The following is an 18,910-nucleotide window of genomic DNA, read 5'->3' on the forward strand; positions in this document are numbered from 1 at the left end:
ACATAGGCTGTAGAGGGGGCAATATATCAGCCATCACAGTGGGTTGAAATTTCTGATATTGTAAAGTGCAGCGTGTGTGAGAGAGAGCCCTGGTTGAAGGTGATTTTGAGGTGCCTGGATGGAGTGAGGAAGTGGTGTGGAGGTAGGGGTGGCTGAGGCTAGGCACAAATTACAGGCTTTCATGCCCCAAGGTTCTCCTTCAGTCTTAGGTAAAGGCAGAAGGGCAGGGTTAGCTCCCCAGTCTGTGTGGTAACAAGAGCAGGGATGGAGCTAGGATGAGAGAGTGATGCTATGGGACTCCTGATTCCCTGGCACTTCACTTTATTTTTACTCTGGGTTTAGTGGTAAGGATAGGACAGAGAAGAGAAGGTGAGGCAGAGTAGGTTTGAGGGGAGGACTTCAATGATTTTTCCCAGCATGCCCCAGGCCACTTCTCTCACTATAAACCTCAGTCTCAAGCCAGTTGGTTGTCATGGAAACAGGCTGGAACAGAACAGATGGTCTCCACTAGCCAAATTCCAATTAAACAGAGCAGAGATGGATCAGAAAGGGGGTAAGATATGACTAGGCCACAGAAGACTGCCCCACAACCACACTTGCCCACCCTAGCCTGCCCCAGAATGGAGAGGAAGCCTCTGGACATTTCCAGCAGGGCAGGGGCTAGGTCAGAAAGATTTTCTGGGAGGGTGAGGGATCTCAGGTAGATAGAGAAAGCTGCCTGGGGGGTGGGTAGTTACCCCTACCCCCACTTCTTGAATTCTTAAAGGTGGGGTGCACACATGTAGATTTACAGAAACACTGAAACAGAGATACCTGCATGCATATTTTCACACCAAAGCATAGGTGTGCAAATAGTTCTGTATATGTAGATATGTATAGGTATGTGCATGTTTACATGCACAGAAACACATGGGATCATGTGCACAAAGGTTAACTAATGTCATTCAGCAGAGACACACTCTTAGAACAGTACAAAGAAAACACTTTGGAAAATATAGTAATTTAATTCATTTTAAAAAACAAATATGAATCTATCCAGTGCCTGAAAGTAGGGATTATATGCATGAACACACACAAGTGATAAGGTCACAGGCTCAAGGACACAGGATAAATTAACTAACAATAAGGCAGGAAGTACATTATGATACTGGGAGGAAATGATGAATTTGGAGATAAGAGAAGGAAGGGCCTTGAAGGCTGAGTAGGAGTTTGCCAGGCAGTGTGGTAGGGCCTTCCAAGCAAAGGGGACAGCGAAAGCATAAGCATGGTAAAATGAAAGGTGAGAGATGGCGTGTAGAGGGGACAAGCCCAGTGTAAGTGGACTTTGAAGTGCAGAGTAGCTAGTGGAAGGGAAAACTCCAGAACAACCTTGGGTATAGGTGGCCTAGTTTGTGACTCAAACACTAATACCCATTCATAGAAATGTGATAGCATACACCTGCCTGCAAAGCCACACATCTATGCACAACTTCAGACACATAACCACAGAGCTCCTAGTCCCCAGGGCTCAATGCATAGGAGGTCCTTAGTAAATGCTGACTAAATGGAAAAAGATGCTTTTGTATGCTGCAAACAACATGAATGGGTATGGGATGTGTCAGGAGAGAGGGAACCATGAGAAGTTTTCCCATCTTGGCTATGGAGTTTAAACAAAGTGCCAAGAAAGCAGAAAGGTGTGCAGAAGAAGAAAACCTCATAACTTACTGGGGTTGAGAAGGAGGGGAAGCCAGCCAGCTAACTCCCAACAGTTTGCTGTGCACTTATGGAGCACCTACTGTGTATAAGGCACTGAACTACAGCTTGCAGAGATTTTAAGGTTGAGTCCTGTCTTTCAAAGTGCTCAGGGTCTAGAGTGAACAGAAGAGAAAGTACTAGGAGGCAGGGAGGATGGCCTTAGGGGAGGGAGCTATTTGGGAACTACTTATTTCACAGGTGGCTATGCTGGGGCTCTGGGTTCAGCCAGAAGCAGGAGCCAAGCACAGGGGCAGGAGTGGAAGAGCTGGGAGCTAACTTTGGCTGGAACCTAGCAGTGGGAAATATTTTTGGAAAAGTAGGTTCTGGCCACAGCAAGAACCAAGACCAGTGGTTCTCAACTGGGGGTGACTTTGCCCTGCCACCCCCTGCCCTGGGAGGACATTAAGCAATGTGTAAAGACTTTTTTATTGTCACATGGTGGGGGGAGGGAAAGCATGCTACTAATATTTAGTGAATAGAGGCCATGGATGCCACTAAACATTCTCCAATGTACAGGACAGCCTCACACAGCAAAGAACTGCCTGGCCCAAAATCAACAGTGATGGCCTAGATCATGGGTCTGTACTTAAGTGAGCAGCACTGGGGAGCTCACAAGGGCTCAGACAAAACAGGAGCATGCCATGTAATCTTCTTACTCTGACAGTGTGCAGGCTACACAGGGAGAGGGAGAGGCTCCAGGATGTCTCAGAGTTGGGTGGTGGTAGCACTGGGGAGGGGTCCTGGATAAACGAACCAATAAAAACAGGCAATAAATGAGATATGGAGAGTAAAGGAGAAGAGTCACAGCTCCAGAGAATGGCAGAACTGGGGTTCTGAGCACAGAAAGGGAAGAATCCATCATGGGCCATGTTCTAGGAAAAGAAGGATGAGGTGGCTCTGGGCTGCATACACGGTATAAGGCCGCAGTATCCAGTTGGCGGTCAGAAAAGCTGGCCTGGGGTGTAGGTCTAGCTGGAGTTGGGCAGAACAGATTGGGCAATTGTTCTCTTAAGTCCCAAATCCTCCCTGTCTCTCCCACTTCCATAGGTTCCCTCTCCCCCATCCAGAAGACACTCCAGGAGATGTTAGTCTTCTTCCACGTGTGCCCATTTCTGGCCCCCCTCAGGCTGCTGTGGTCACTCTCTTCTGCAGCATCCGCCAACCACTTCTACTTGGCCCCCAGGTCTCAGTATCAAGGTCAATCCCCCAGGGATGCCCCCAGGTGTGAGTCAGTATCTCCTTCACAGCCCTGTGCACCATCAAGGGAACAGTGATGATACCTGATTTGAGTACAGGACATCGTTACTTGACTCCTAGCCCCAGTTTGTGCAGTGGATTAAAACAGGCAGCAGAGGTTCCTGTGTCCCTTGCTTCAATTCTTGCCTCCTTTCCCTTTTGCCGTTTCTTTGCCACCTCCCCCTGCCATGACCCCATGACCTACAAAAATAGCCCTAAAAAGAACTATTCAGACAAATGTTAGGATGGGATTGCACCAAGGACCCTGAGGAAGAGGCATGGAAACCTGGACATCCTCCAATGGGAAGCTGTTGAGTAGTTAGAGATGACAATGCTACCAGAAGGCCAAACCTCAAGGACATGTGGCTCACTCTCCTCCTTACTCTAAACCTCCAATTCTGCTTTGATACATGGCAGGAATACCAGGTCTTCAGGTGCCTCCTGAGACACATCAGCCTTTAAAGCCTTTAACCTCAGTTTGCATTGCTTAAAGTACTTTTTCTTTACACACAGTACCTGGCACATGATGCTCGAAGAACATCTGTTAACTGACTAACCTCATCTAAAGGATTACCCACAGGGTTACCCCAGGACCCCATCTGGCCAGTCAAGTGGGTCAATGGGGCTGATGGCACTGATGGGGAGACTAACTAGAGATGCCCTTTGGGGTGGTCGCCCTTTTGGGTGGTTGCAGGGCCTGCCCTTGCAGCAGAAAATATCTAGGGGCATCCAAAGAGCCTATGGGAGGAGGCTAGTGAAAACAGGTCTCTAATCTCTCCTGGAGATTAAATACCAGGATGTCTCTGGAGGCCAGAAACCTGATGGGGGATGGGAAGAAAGAGCAGGTGGCCCAGGGGAGGGGTGGAAGTGGGGACTCCTTTCCAAGGGCTTGGGAATAGCCTAGAAGTATATCTAGGGTTGGAGGTGGGAAAGATAAAATTGAGGGGAAAAAAACCAATGATATATTAACCAGAGTTACCAATTATTAACCAGCTAGACTCTTGAACTTGAGGGGCCAATTTCTGGCTTCATCTTTCATCACTGTTGAGTCCCAAGCACCTCTGGAACTCCTCACCCCCACCCTGTCTCCCAGTCCATCTGCCTCCCTGCAGACTATCACCAGACTGGCCTTGCTCTTATCTTCTAGTTTCTTCCTCTCCCTTCCCCTCCCTCCTTTCCAGCCCATCTCTGTGGCTGCTGTTCCGGTGTATCAAGCCCTACTCCCAGCCCTTCGGGGTATCAGGAGAGAATGGGATAACTGTGATTTAAACTATTATTTGGGGCATGTCCTCATGCTTATTTGGTCTGTGTGACCTGGAGGCAATCCTAGGGATCTCTCCCTGTTCAGCCTCATGGTTTGGTTAGGGGAGGCTGGAGGTACCTGGAGAAAGGAAGAGGAAGCATGAGAGTATGCCATCCTGCTGGGCCCTGAATTCCCTGCTAGGGAGGGGTCAGATGCCAGGGAGAGTGGCAAGGAGCAGCAAGTCTGGGGGATATGGGAGAAGGGGCTCCAAGTCAAGCTTCCTGGACTTTGGGGCAGGAGTGCTAGAGCTGAGTAGAGTGAAGGCACTTTGCAGGGGGCAGATCTTGAGTAGCCTCCTCTTTGGGGTTCAGGAAGGAGGTTTCTGGGTTACCCTGAGGATAAAAGTAAGTCAAGACTCTCCAGGGGTAAAAGACACATTTAAACACTGGCCACAGAACTCCATGGCTAAGCCAGTATCACCAAAGAAGCAAAGCAACCTCAGAGGTCTGGCTGGGAGTTATTAGTTGTCAGGACAGTAATGAACTGCCTGTGGGTGGTAGACTTCCAACCACAGAATCTGTACCAATGCTAGGCAAGGGGTGCCTCACCCTCCTGCAGGTCCTGGTTCCCTTACCCTATGCTGTGACATGCCACAGAGCCACTGCACCATGTCATGAAGTACTGATGGGTGACAGGAGAGGTTGCAAGATCACTCATATGACTTCCCACTAGATGGTCACATCCATTCCATTCTAGCTGGGGCACAGTTTGCTTGGAGAATTAGGGGGCTGCTACAGTTGCCTCCAGGGTAATGTGACTGCAAGAGGTCCTGCTTCTCAGACCCCACCCCACCCCACTGTCCCCAGTCTTTTCTGTGCCCTCAATCTGGGCAATATGCTTTCTCTCTTTGACCTTTCTCTCTGTCCACACCAATTTAATTCCTTAATTCCCATGGGAGGTAAATGGGTCTTTCACTGCAAATTATTGTTAATCCAAAGAAAACAGGATTGGGAAGGAGCGAGATGAAGTGGGAAAGTGTGAAAGCAGCCAACCCACTCTGCATCCTCTTGGATTCTTGGGCAGTTAGGGGGATGAGGAAATCCTAGATCAAATCCCTGGGCTGGTGAGCCCACGATGGAGCAGCATACCTGTGACTGGGATCTAGACAATTTGGTTCTGAGGAGAGCACCTGAGATGGTTAGGTGTGTCAGACTTGGTTGAATGAGCTAATAGAAGAGAAGACCCTGGGAGTTTGAGGCCGTCTTTAAAGACATCATGCGCAAAATCTGAAGTGCTCCACATGATTCCAAAGGCATAGAAACAGGTTAGAGCTTCAGGGATATAGATTTCAGCTCTGTGCAAGAAAGAATTTGGGGCAGTCAGAATTGCACTCTTCCTCGTAGGGTGGTGAATTTTCCCTTACTGGGGCTTTGAATGCTGAGGCTGGATGAACAAAAGGGGTTTTATGAAGTGAATGGGTGGTACATTATTTGACTATCCTACCAATGCTGAGACTCTAGGATTCTCTGACTTACTTTCTATATCTTCTTTTACCTTTCCCTGGAAGGCAGGGAGGTACTCTCAGCTGAGGGCCCCACTGGGAGGGGAACAAGTGGATTCGGATGTTTAACCCACTTTTAAGGGTGAAGGAGAACTCAGCCCCCTGCCTAGCTATACCTGCCACTTAGTGCCAAAGCATGGAGGGCTTAGGGAGAATGACAGGCTTATGGAGACATTACCCCCCAAGGCCCCAGCTCCTTCTCTCCATCTCCCAGCCAGGCCACTACCTGGTGGGGATTAAGGGTGGCATCTTCAGGTGTCACCTGCTGTATGTGAGATCAGAGGGCTGATGGTGGACTGGAAATTCCAGGAAGGGCAGGGATGTTACGCTTACTGCTCAGCCCCTGCTCTCCACTCAGTGCCAGGAGCACAGAAGGCACACACGGTTAAGTCAGTCCAAGAATGAAACTGTCTGCTCCTCTCCCACCATAGCACTCTAGGGAATTGGGCTTCCCTCAAGTGTTTCCAGTGGGCACTTAGGGCAGCTGCAATCTGGGGTTCTTGATCAAGGGCATATAACTTATGCTTCCAACTACCCTTTAAGAAGGGAGCACAGGATGGCTCCAAAGGACCACCTGAATTCCCAGGTGACCTCTCTGGGCACTGGGGTGGTTTTCCAGGAGCCCATGGGCTTGAGCCCCTAATCTACGCTTCCTGAGTTGATCACCTTGCAGAAGTCACAGGAGCCCAGCTGAGGGACCCCCTTCTCCAACTCCCAAGCAGCATGCTGGGTGAGGAACTGCAGGGAGGGCTCCTGAGCCTTGCTTTCCAGCCCCAGGGAACCAACCTTCCTCTAGAGGAAGGGTCACTGGGTGCATTAGTACTTCCTCTAGTACTAATAACAACCAAGTAGTGTGAAGATTTGCTCATACCAGGCACTGTGCTAATCATTTGGGTTATTTACTTCTTTGAAACCTCTAATGATTGTGTCCCCATTTTACAGTGAAGGGAATTCAAGTTTAGAAAAGATATTACACAGATATATACACAGGCACATGTTAGTAATAAGAGGTGGAAACCACTGGCTCCAAAAGAGCCCAGTGGTTTTAGTCAATTTTCTGGGGAAAAAATGGTCAAACCAGTTATTTGTGATGTTATAGACAAAACAACTATCTAAGATTGACCTCCCCATACTCTAACTGGCTGCTGGGGGGCAGTGCAGACTCTGCCTCTGACAGTCATTATCTTTGTCTGCCTCTCCCCCAACTCCATGGAGCTGGGTGAGAACCCTTTGTCTCCATGGGGGGAGAAGATGGCAATCAGACTCCAATCAGGTACAGGTGTCCCCCCACAGAACATGTGACCTTGGGCCCACACACAGCATGTACCTCATGTGCACACATAAACCATAAACCTGTCTCACATACACACAGCACATAAAACACTTGTAAGGAACACATAAACTGGCACGAATTATCAATACCACACAAACTGTACATGAGTACCAAGGGAAGAGAGTACTGGAGTGATGGGAGATGGAGAGGGGAAGTGCGCTATTCCCTGGGGGCTGGTCTCCAGAGAAGCTTCCAGATGGCACTGTCTACCCCCTGCTGCAGACTCCCTGGAGGGAAGAGGGAACCACAGAGACCTTTCCCAGCTATCTCTAAAACAGTGCTGAGAAGTGGGTACCAAGAATTGTCATTGCCTCCCCTACTCTATCAGTAGCTCCTTCTCCACTGACCCTTGGAGGCCCATTATCTGACTCCTAGGAGAGGTCAAGGGTGGGAGGGGTGCTGGGGCCTGGCAGGAGCAGGCACAGGAAAGCACGGGGCTGCTGAGTAAGTTCTCCAAAGGCCCATTCATCAACTGAGTGGGGATAATCAGGGTGCTTGGCACTGATTATTGTCTGGGTACCATAAACACAGAGAATAAATCTGGGAAGGGGCTGAAAAGGAAGGTGTCTTGGCAGTAGGGCAGGCCACCCTGCCTGGGAAGGGGGAGTAGGTCCATCCATCATTCTGAGACATGCAGCAATCTAGACCAATGAGATCAGGTCAGTTGGGGGGTAAGCGAGGTAGGCAATCATAAAAAGATCATCCAGTGCAGTGCGGCTGCTTGGCTCTGATTTTACATATTTATACTGGGGATCAAGCCTGTCCCTGACTCCACTCCAATTTTTACCCAGGAGCTGCTGTAGAAACCTCTGCCATTGACTCAAAACCCTCAAAGTAAGCCTGGTTCAGAGGGCAGAGAAGAGGTGCATGAAAATGACTTAGCTCAACAGCACCATCCTGGAGCAGGCAGGCTGTGGGCAAAGCTGGTCCCTTTCTACTGAAAAGGGCAGTTCTTAGGTTTAGATGGAGGTCAGATGGGTGTTAAGCCCTTCTTCCTCCTATTGTCTCCAAGCAGTTCCTGGGTACAGGTCACATTCCTGTATCCAGTCCCAGGAACTAAACACATAGCTCTGACCTGTGTCTGGGCCACAGAGGCTGCTCTGTAATTCAAGTTAATGGGGCATGGATAATAGAGAACAGCACAGGGTCTAGAACGAATTTCTCTTTGGCACTGAAATATATCAGATGACTTTTGCAACTGAGTTACCTTACTAATTAAGGAATGGAGTTTGTGAGGTCTGAGTCCACATGATGATCTGCAGGGCCAGCTGGAGTGTTCTATTAGTCTTAAACCACAACACTGGGAACAGTTTTGATTTTTCTGCTCCCATGATCCTCTTTCCTGGGATAGTTCTCTACCCCAGATGCAAGGGTGCTGTTGTCTCTGCCTCCTCCTACTACCCTCCTCATTCCTGAACCTGCCTGGGGCAGAGGAAACAACAGTCCTTTCATTCCAAGATCAAAGCAGCAAACACAAGTGAACACCCTAAGTCCCCTCTATCTGCTCTTATTTCCAGATAGGGACCCCTCCCTTGCCATCTTTTGGGGTTCTGGGTGAGGGAGAGAGAGACCAAAACCTCCCAAAAGCTTTGGACAGCCCCTGGCATAGGATCACTTTGCTGAGCCATGGACCCATCCAGGATCTGAGGTCAGCCTGGGAACATCTTCGAAGTTCCAGGCAGATTCTTTGAAAGAAGTTATTACACCCACCCCTAGTCTCACAGTGAATCATGGTAGGAGGCTCCCAAATGGCATCAGTGATGTCCAAAGGCTCAGGAGATAAAATAATGATAATATCAAGATATTTTCTTCTAGCAAGCCACACTCATACTCCCAAGACACAACAGTGACACTGGAAGGATACACCAGAAATGTAATGATGGTACTTGTAGTACTTGTAAGGTATTCATAGGACACAGCAGTAATGACCATTGAGACTCTGATGATAAACACTAATAACTCCCCAAATACTCCAGGGTGCACCAGGTTATTTCTGCAGCATCAAAGGGAGAAAGACAGTAAGAGATAAGGTGCTATGCAGGGGTAGCACTATGTAGGGGTGGCAGGCATTCTGGAAGCAAGGTTTTGTATTATTCCAGGCTTAGTAAGCTGTCTTCCTCCATCTCCTACCCACTCACCCAGAGAAGAGGCAGTTTAGCCAAGTGGTATGATCATGGACACTGAGCCTGACTTCCTAGATCTGAATCCTGCCATTTACTAGCTGTATTACCCTAGGCAAGGTAACCTAGCCTCTTCCTAGGCCTTGTTTACCATATGTAAAAATGGGGTGAACAGAAGTACCTTCCATGTCAGTTGTTGGGAAAATTAAGTAAGTTATTCTATGTAAGACATTTATAACAGTGTCAGAGTGTCCAAAAGCTCTTGATAAAAGTTTGCTAATAAGCAACCATGTAGCTGCCTAGCATGTATTACCAGCCTATGATAGGCTAATACTGCATTAGGCCCTGGGGATACCAAACCCTGCCTGCAATGGACCCCATTGTTTTGGAGCTCTGTCTTACAGAGAAGGTAAATCCCGGGTCCCCATAACTATATAGCGAGATGCAGAACTGTATTGCCACTGGGTGGCATAGATGAAGTGCTGGGGTAGGGACTTTGAGATGAGAAGAGTTATCCCCAGCTGGGGATAAAGACTTCATGACAGAAGTGACTTTTGTCCTCAGTATTTAGATATGAGAAATTAGAGAGAACTTTGGGGGGAATGGCATGTGCAAAGGCACTGTGGTGGGAAAGCATGGGGCATGAATAGAGGAGTGTGGGGCTGTGGGCCTAACTATGTTGGGGAGGGCAGTGGGAGATGTGCCAGGGCTGAGCAGCCAACAAATACCTCTCTACGCCTGTGAGTGTCTTTCTCAGGTATGTTTTAGGTACATTCATCCAAGAAGCAGTGTAGGTAGATTGGAGCCAGGGAGCCAGGGGTCAAGGAGAGAAGTGAGCCAGGGGCTGCTGCAACAGCCTGATGTATAAGGATGTTGCTACCAGTCCCTCCTGCAGTGGAGTCACATCAAGTGGCAGCAAGGCTGGTTTGGCTTAGAGGTATCTTCTCTACTTCCTTTGTCTTAGCTGCTGGCAGCATTTGCTCACAAGACACTAGGAGTGATGGAAGGGGTGCCTGTAGTGCTGGTCAGGGGTCAGATAATGGGAACCCATGGAGGCAGCTTATCCAGACCACTTGGGGCTTACACTCCAGACAAGCTGTAGACAGTGCCCTCACAGGGGCCAGTCCTGGTCTCTCCATTTCCCTTTTCTCCAGAGCAGGGCTAGACTCCTGTCTGCAGGTTGGCACTCCCATTTCTGCCGACCAATTTGGCAGAATGACTCATTTGTCTCATGGGCTGGCCTGTGTGACCCCCTCCATGGGAGCAGACCAAGTCAGCCCATGTGTGCCTAAGAACCAGTTATTTGGGACAAGTGCACACTTTTCTCCCCAAGACTGAGGCACAGAGAAGGGGCAAGCTTTCCTTTGCTCTTGCCTTGTTTTTCCTGGTGACGTCCTCTGAGCCCTGGTGGTATTCTGGTGACCAGCAGGTATGTAGGATTGCAGGGAAAGTAAAGTAGAGAAGGGAGGATATAGGCAGAGAGAAGCCCCTGGTTGTCAATAGGCATTGGAATCTGCTAAGAAAGAACAGTTTGGTCTTTGGTAAAAGGAACCCCATGATGGAACCCAAGGCTCCATCACAGTGATTGAGGGCAAGTCACTATACTTTCAGGAAGGGGGTGGGACCAGGAAGCCCCTGCCGAGGCTTCTAGCTGGTGAAACTGTATCTAAAGTAGAGGGGCAATGCTTCCACCATGAGGTCCCTAGGTCTGTACCCTGACCTTCTGAACAGAAAGATGAGCCAAAATCAAGGCCATTGGCATTGTGAGGATACCAGGCTCTATCTCAGGTGCTAGGACATGTCTGTCAGTGTCTCCAGACCTATGGGTGTGGGTGAGTATGCTGTCTCCCATGCCAAAGACTCTCCTCCATGGAGTAGTGACTCACTGAGCTTCTCAGCAGGCTCCTTCCATAGAAGGAAGGTACCCTCCTATGAATAGCCCTGGAGGGAGCAGTGCCCTTGTCTCCTTTAGGCAGGGAGCAGAACTGAGGATCTAAGTGGACAGAGGAGCCCATATTTCCAGCTCCAGAAGCTTGAACTTCCAGGACTGGGGAAAGGGGTTGAAGTGAGGAGGGAAAAGGACTCCATTTAAGCCCATAGGTCAAACTCAAACTCCCAATTGGATAGACATTCTTGTGACCATGGCCACTGGCCTGTTTTGCTGCCTGGGCCACACCTGTAGCTGTGTCCCAAGGGAGCCACCAGCCAGTGGAACTAATGTTCTCTAATGAGATCCGGGCCAGTGGCAGGGCGGGTTTTATTGTCTGTGGTTTGATAATGAGACTCTTCATAAATTGGGAATAAAACTGGGGTCTGCATAGAACAGAGGGGGATGGGAGGTGTCCCAGGAGATGGAGTTGACTCTGCCTGCTAAATCTCATCCCCTCCCTTCTCTGCTGCTCCATCTAGTCCGCAGTGCTTTTAAAGCACTGTTCTTTTGCCCAGGGTGAAGCCCACACTCTGGCCCTATGCCTGCCTGTGCCCTGGGGCTATGTGCTCACACTTCAGGGGCCCTGCCTTTGTCTCAGGAGATCCCTAGGGATGATGCTTTAGCTTCTTGAAGGACACCCTCCCTCTTGGCCCCCCTGCCAGTCTGTTGGATGTTCTGTACTCTGCCAACCTGGGACCCAGGTTCCATGGTCACCTCTAGTTGGATGACCCTCCAACCAATGTCCTCAACTGACCCCCGACTTCCCCAAGGAGCTGCCCTGCCCTGGCTTGTTGTGGAGGGAGAGTGGTGGTGGCTGGTGAAGCAAATGCCCTTCTCACTAGACATGTTCTATCATGGCCCAGCTCAACCTCGTCTGTATCTGTCTACCCAGCTCATTTCATGTCTTTATCTACTAAATTTGGAGTCAGAAGACCTGGCATCTAGTTTGGCTATAGTGGTGTGAGATGGTAAGCAAACTATCAAAGCTATCTCACTTTCCTCTGTGAAATGGAAGAACTAATACCATTCACTCAGAGTTACTCAGAGGGTCAACTGAAAGAAAGCAGGAGCTGTGAAAAGTGCCACAACACTTTTATTATTGGCAAATAATTTCTTTTGCAACAGGAGAAACTGAGAGGCCTTTCTGCCAATGAGCAGGAGGTGACTATGGGAGGATTCTCAACCTTGTGGCCGTACAATCTCACTGAATGAGATGGCACCATGAACTGCTGGAGAGAGGGTCCTGTTGCCCACCCTATCCCAAAATGTGTAACTTTGAGGGAAGGCAGGGGCTGGTCCCAAGCCCTCTCTGACAGCCCCAGGCTGCTGCCATAGCAAGCGCTCCAGATGGGCAATGGTGCCCAGCTGTGCCAAAGCTGGCAGAAAGGCAGGTGCTGGGGAGAGCCCTTGGTGAAATACAGAACAAAGGCTGTACAGCCCCTGATGCTCGTGCAGCACCCAACACCCAGGGTAGGGTGCCTGCAGCCAGCCAGGCCACCGTAGCCCCTCAGGGCTGCCACAGCCTCTACCATAATTTCCAGATAGGGGCAGGGGTACCCTGCCCAAAACAGCTCCGGGTTGGAGAAAAAGGAAGTGAGGTAGCAGTGGATAGGGAGCTGAAGAGGAGACCAGGATAACTCAGAGGAAAGGCACAGGGAATAGGAGTAGCTACTACTTACTGAACATTTATCACATGCCTTGTGATGTGCTTAAGCACATTTCATACATTATTGTTGATCTAGCCTTCACAAACTTCTTTTGAAATCTGTATTAACAGAAACCCATTTTACAGATGGGAATTTGAGGCCTACAAAGTGACTCAACCAAGTCCACTCTGCTAGCAGTTGGTAGCTCTGGGATTCAAACTTAGTCCAACTGGCCCCACTTTGCAGTTTCATTATGCAGGGCAGTCAAATAGGATAATCTCCAGGTTGTAGGGAGGGAACCAAGTTATCTGCTGCTCTCTTTTAATTAGTGTACACGACCACTGCTGCTCTGCCCTGGAAGACTATGAAGGTACAAATGCTATATGTCCCTGAGAACATATACCTATTGCTTCTTCCTTCACCTCAGGATAAGCCTTGGAATTATCCATTTCTCTGAAGAGCCTCCAGTCTGCTGTGCTGTCAGGAAGTATTTCTTTGTATACTTCTTGGGTCTCTCCTGCTGCAGAGTTAATCTATCCTTGTGGAATGGGTCAGTGTTTGGATATTAGGTAAGATGTGTTTTCTCCTATTTCTTCCCTTTCTCCATCTCCTTACTCCAAATAGCACAATAGAATCTAGAGTTTAAAGGGTTAACTGGACTAAGGGGTGTTATCTTCAACTCAGGGCATTTCCTTTGCAAGCTGATCCCTGCTCAGATCTTAAGTTACCTCCTGCCCAAGCCAGCACATCTGCTTCTGTCTTTGCAGACCTGGTCTCTATGAAGAGGGTGGGCACCATGGTGGATAAACACAGGGTGACGGGCTTCCAGGACAGCTCTCTTTCCTTCTCCTTGGCCCTCATTCCCACTTCCCTTTCCAACAAAGGGACTGCCACTTTCTGCTGCATGGACCAGGAATGCTTTCAGGCACAAGTATGTTGCCCACTTAGATACACATATGATTCTACAGGACTATTCATAGAAGACCAAGGCCCACATTTATACTCCTTTTTAAATGTCCAGAGTATGTCACATTTCCCCTCAGATGATGCTTTTCTCCAAGTATCCATGCAGGAAGCAAAGGTGCTAAATTAGTAGCTGAAAACCTATCTCCTGAGGTCCCTCTCAGCCATTCAGGGATCCTGAGAAGTCTCAGGGCAAGCCAGGTTCCAGTTGATACCAGGTTCCACTAGAGCTCTGTTTGCCGGGCAGGCTGACAAGAGGGGAAAAGTCTCTCTAGGTAAGCATTTTCCTGTCAGGATGCAGAGGCCCAATCTAAAGCTGCAGGCAGAGCACAAAAAGGAAGTAGTGTCAAAGCTTGCTACTCCTTAAGGTCCTGGAAGCTTGTGTTAGAAGGAGCTGGCTAAAGGCACATCCTAAGTCTCCTCCCAAAATCATTCTCACTGACACTGAGATAACTGCAGACATTATTAAGGCTCAGAGTCACTCACAAAATCCTAGCTGGAAAGACATAGGAAATCATTTATATGAGAATATACATTTGATGTATGGCCACAGTGACCCATAGATACCAGTGCTTATACCTCCTTGTCCTAGTGCCCACGGGCCTGCACATTCACAATGAGGTGTAGATAACTAACTCAAGCACACAAGCTTTGCACATGTGTTCATGTTCCCACTCTATACTGAGTGTGAGACTGTACACAGACTGTCAGAAATGTTATAGCCTAAGCCCCACAGCTGGCTAATAATGTACATTCTACCCTAGCATACTGGCTAACATTCAAAGTAGAAAAAAAAATCAGAAAAACAGGTGAACATACAGATGCCCTCTTTGTCCCTCTCTCAGTAGGAGCCATTCAATTTACCAGATTAACTAGGAAAGAAACAATCAGGAAAAATTGAAGGTACAGTCACACCTCCCTTGGGTGTTTGGTTAGTGATGAACAATGAACATTAGTCAGCTGCTAAACAATGGCAGTATCATAGACCCAGCAACTAGGGTTTACCCTCTGCCCCCCAGCCTGGCCCATTGGCTTAGCCATCAGCACAAGTGTTCTGGCCTGTGAGACCATCCTGGCAGCATACAACTGAGTCCTGGGTCAGACAGTGGCCAAGTATACCACTGTGAGAAATGGGGAGAGAGGAAAATAAGCCAATAACCCTGACACTCCTAGTTTCAAAGGAAGCCAACGTAACAGCAAGCTCTGTACAGGTGCAAAGAATGGTTGCTGTAGCCAGACAGGTCTTTGAGGGTGTGCATGACAACCTGGGGTGTGTGTTTTCTTTCCAGACAAAAGGTTTGGGGAAGCCAATTAGGGAGGGTGTGGTATAGGTGGGACACCAGCTCTGCACTTGCTTCTTAGGCAGGTTCTCTACCTTCTCCCTGGGCTTTTTCTGTGCCTCTTTTGGGACATAGCCCCCATGCCTCACTGGCTCTCTCCTCTGAGCTAACTAAAGGAAGGTTATCATCTCAAGTCCTGTGGGGCTTCCCACCACCCTGCCTGGTAAAGTCTGTGTTGCTGAAAACACACTTCTGTGTTTACACTTCAATAGCCAGATTGGGAGTGTTCTGAAGTCAGGGGGCTATCACACACACCAGAGGTTCCCTGACTCCCACCCTCTCTGTGAGCTCCACTCCTTACCCCTTCATGCTCAGGAGAACCCAGAAAAGAGCATCAGGCTGGCAAGTCCCCTGAGAGAAGCAGCAGCAGGCAATCAGGAGGAAGCCTGGGAGTGGTGGAGAGGGGGACTGTGGGGAGCAACTTCTGGGCCATGAACCTATCTGTCCAAATGTCAGATAGGAAGTACCATATCCAAGGGTCCTCCCTTCAGAGTCACCAAGGGCACAGGCACTGGGTGCAGGAGCATAGTGAGTCCAGGAACTTTGGCAGCCACTGATGCTACCCAGTCATAACAATTACAATCAATCAGTGAGCTCTTATTAAGTGCCTTTCTGGCTGTGGTTACTTCCCTGTACACCTCCCCCTCCACCTGGATTTTTGGTGGGGAGAGTGTCCATACTTGAGCCAGGTGACACCTCTCTGCCTCCTGAGGAAAGTGGAGCAGGGGAAGCATCCAGGCCCACAAAGCAGGAATTAACCACTAAGTACCCCAAAGCTAGGGGAAGAAATAACCAAAGGAGGGGAGAGAATGGGCCTGAATTATTCCCCCTCCCCCAAACCTTTCCATCCCTTTATCTAAACCAAAATTAGGTTAACCCCTAGTGTGCCAGACCAATTAGAACTCCAGGAAAGCTCTTCTTTAGCTGGGTCCCAGGTGTGGGCAATATGTAACTGAAGATTTTCCAGAAGCCCAAACCTCGGTCTTCAGAAGAATTTGCTGCCGACTCCCCAAGGAGCCCAGTGTGAGACCACCCAGATTGGGAGGGACTCAGTCAAGCCGCTTTGAAATGTGCGGTGCCATCCGTACGCCCTGGAATTTTCCCCTCTCCCACACACCTATCAGGGCAGCACCTACAGGCTGCAGGAGTGGGGGGACCCTGGTGCCAGCTTCCACAAAGTGTTTTAGATACCATTGACCATTCCTTGAGTGAGATTTTCAAGGCTTAAGCAGTGAGCTGGCAGCAGATGGGTATAGATGTGATGAGGCCAGATTCCTGCCTTCCAGCCCCGAAACTCTGCAGCCAGGATGGCCCCTGGAAACAAACTACCCGGCGAGTCTGCTGTACCGCAGGAATTTCATCCTGGTCACTGCCAACGGCGCCCACTATCTCATATTCTTGCCCCAGTGGAGCTAATCTCTCTGTACTCCGACCCTTTACTCTGCCACCCTAAGGCCAGGGCCAAGGGCTCCAGCCAAGTCCCTACCCTGCCCCTAAAACCCCCACCTAGCTACAGCGGGGATGGTGGGGGTGGTGGTTTCAGCTTTCTTTCTGGAGGAACCGCCCCGCCCCCGCAGTCTAGGACGAGCATTTGTGTCGCCAGCTACTGAGAGAGCCCCGAAGCCTACTCAGGGACACAAAGGGTTAAATTCAGGCAAGGGGACTTCTAAACACATTTTCCAGTCCATTCTACAGCACTAAACCATGGGACTGGTCCCCGCCTCCGCTCCCATCCTACTGGTCAGAGGGGCCACGACAGGCTACCCAAGGGTCGAGCGTCCGATGAACTCCTCAGCCACCAGCCCTTTAAGGAAGGGCAACCTCGGGAAAGTGGGTCACGCAGCCACCAGGCTGGCGTGAAGCCCGCGGCGTATTCTCGGGGGAGAGCCCCCTGCAAACGGGCGGCGGAGTTCCGAGGAGAAGCCCCGCCCCGCCAAGGCTGGGAGGTTGAGCTGACTCGTGGATCCGGCCTCACTCTCCCGGAAGGGAAGCGCAGGTGAGCAAAGATCTGCCTGTGCCTCAGTAGCGGGCTCTACGCCGAGATGTGGGGCGACTTGGTGCTGGAGGGACCCGAGCATCCAACAGTCTGGCAAAGGGGCCTGAGAAAGAAACGAAGCACCCCAGCCACCCTCCAAACCTACAGCCCACCAGCTCGGAGACTGACGCCCTCTCCCCAGGGGCTGTTGTCTCTTTTCCCCAAGACGGTGACTGCGGTAGTTATTTTGCATTTACATAACAAGCAGGGTTATTAAATAAATAGAATCCTATTTATATATAAATAAATATACACAAACATGAATGTAAATAAATATAAATATAAGTATATATATAGTGTGTGTTGGGGGGAAACTGAGGGGAGAAGGTGCTCTCTCTTGCTACATAGAGACTTGCATTCTACTGCTTCCCTGCGAGTCAGGCTACTTGGCTTCTTTCTCTGCCGTGCCTTTCCCCCCTCCCCAGCCTCTTACCTAAGTCTTGACCCAACTTTTCTGGTTCCTTTCGATCCCTACAACTCAGACCTGCCTGCCATCCAGCTCCCGCCCCAGGGAGCCATTGGATGGGGAAAAAATAATAAAAAGGCAGAGGCAGAACGCGCTTACCAGGGAGGAAGAATGTAGTCAAGCCGAGAGCGAGTCCCCACCAGCGTCCAGCGGAACCCGCTAGCCCCATCCGAGCCATTGGGGGCCGGAGATCCAGCGAGAAGGGTCTCGAGGAAAGCGCTCCTCGAGCTCCAGAAACCAGGTGGAAGATGAAGACAGACCCTTGGCGGCCGGCGCGCGCTCGAGGATCCAGGTAAGCCGCAGCGGTTGGCCGCGGCTGGGTGGGTGGGGTGGGCTCAGCACGGCAGCAATCCAGGCCCTAGGTTACCGGTGGCTCAGAGGCTCGGCAGATGCCCGTCGCTGGTTGCACAAATCATGCCCCCTTTCCTCCTCTGTTCTCCTCCCCGCGCCGTTCCCCACCCTCTTCTTCCACACAGAGCGGTCTGGAGAGAGGGACCCACCCCCTAGAAGCCCGGGTGCCCAGCAGCGTGGGGCTCCCGGCTCCGGCGCACTCACACCCTCGCGCTCGCCTCCAACTTGCTGGCGTCCATGGCCCACCGTCCTCTGAGGGGGAGGGGTGGGGAGTGGACGAGCCCAAGCAGCGGGCAGGGCGGGCGGCTTGGTGGGCTCGGGGCCCAGGCAGTAGGCTCGCGGCCCAGTGGCCGGCAGCCGGGGCTGCTCGGGCTGTGAGACTCCGAGAGGAGAGCCAGGCGGGTGCGCCACGTGTCCTCGCCTCCACCGCCGTTCTGCCGGGCCGAGGCGATCCGCAACGTTGTGGAGCTGCCTGGGCACAGAGTGAAGCCACGATCCCTCCTCTCGCTCTTTCTCTCACACGCCCAGCGCCAGCCTCCCCCTCGCTCGTCCAGTGATGTCAGGGGGAGGGGAGGAGTTAACGTTAACTCCCTCCCTGCTCCGCTGCCGGCCCACGCCCAGCCCGGCCTCCGCGAGAATGCGAGCACCATCCGGCTTCAGGCAGAGGCAGATCCTTAGCGAGGGTTGTGGTGTCCCGTTCAGACCTACTGGCTCGGGAGTTGCCCCTTCCATAGCCTTTCAGCCCGGTAGACGGTAGGAGGACAAGCCGCGCGCCTCTGTCGCTGAAAAGGGAGGCAGTGACCCCTAGCGGCGGGCGCTGGGGAAGGGGCTGCTTGGTGGGGGTGGAGCTAAGACCCGAGGAAGGACAAACGCGCAGTCTGCCGACACACTGATCTATTCACGTAGGAGCCGAAAAGGCTTCCACAGGACCTCTACTTCAGTCCTGGCCCCA

The 18,910-nt window shown here is 50.6% G+C and overlaps 1 protein-coding gene across 2 annotated transcripts in view; it reads right to left on the bottom strand.

Annotated features, from left to right (window-relative positions):
- Nucleotides 1-18,627, bottom strand: part of NECTIN1 (nectin cell adhesion molecule 1) — a 67,345-nt gene extending 48,718 nt beyond the window's left edge. Inside the window, exon 1 of one of the 2 annotated variants that reach the window (XM_045838520.1) lies at nucleotides 17,707-18,627. In XM_045838520.1, the coding sequence (XP_045694476.1) occupies nucleotides 17,707-17,785 (79 nt within the window). In that variant the 5' untranslated portion in view covers nucleotides 17,786-18,627. The remainder of the gene's footprint in view (nucleotides 1-17,706) is intronic. The other variant, XM_045838530.1, reaches the window with a different exon arrangement.
- Nucleotides 18,628-18,910: the final 283 nt, after the last annotated feature.

This window comes from Phyllostomus hastatus, unplaced genomic scaffold (assembly GCF_019186645.2).
Source record: "Phyllostomus hastatus isolate PE091 unplaced genomic scaffold, TTU_PhHast_1.1 phas_contig_113, whole genome shotgun sequence".
NCBI classification, from domain to species: domain Eukaryota; kingdom Metazoa; phylum Chordata; class Mammalia; order Chiroptera; family Phyllostomidae; genus Phyllostomus; species Phyllostomus hastatus.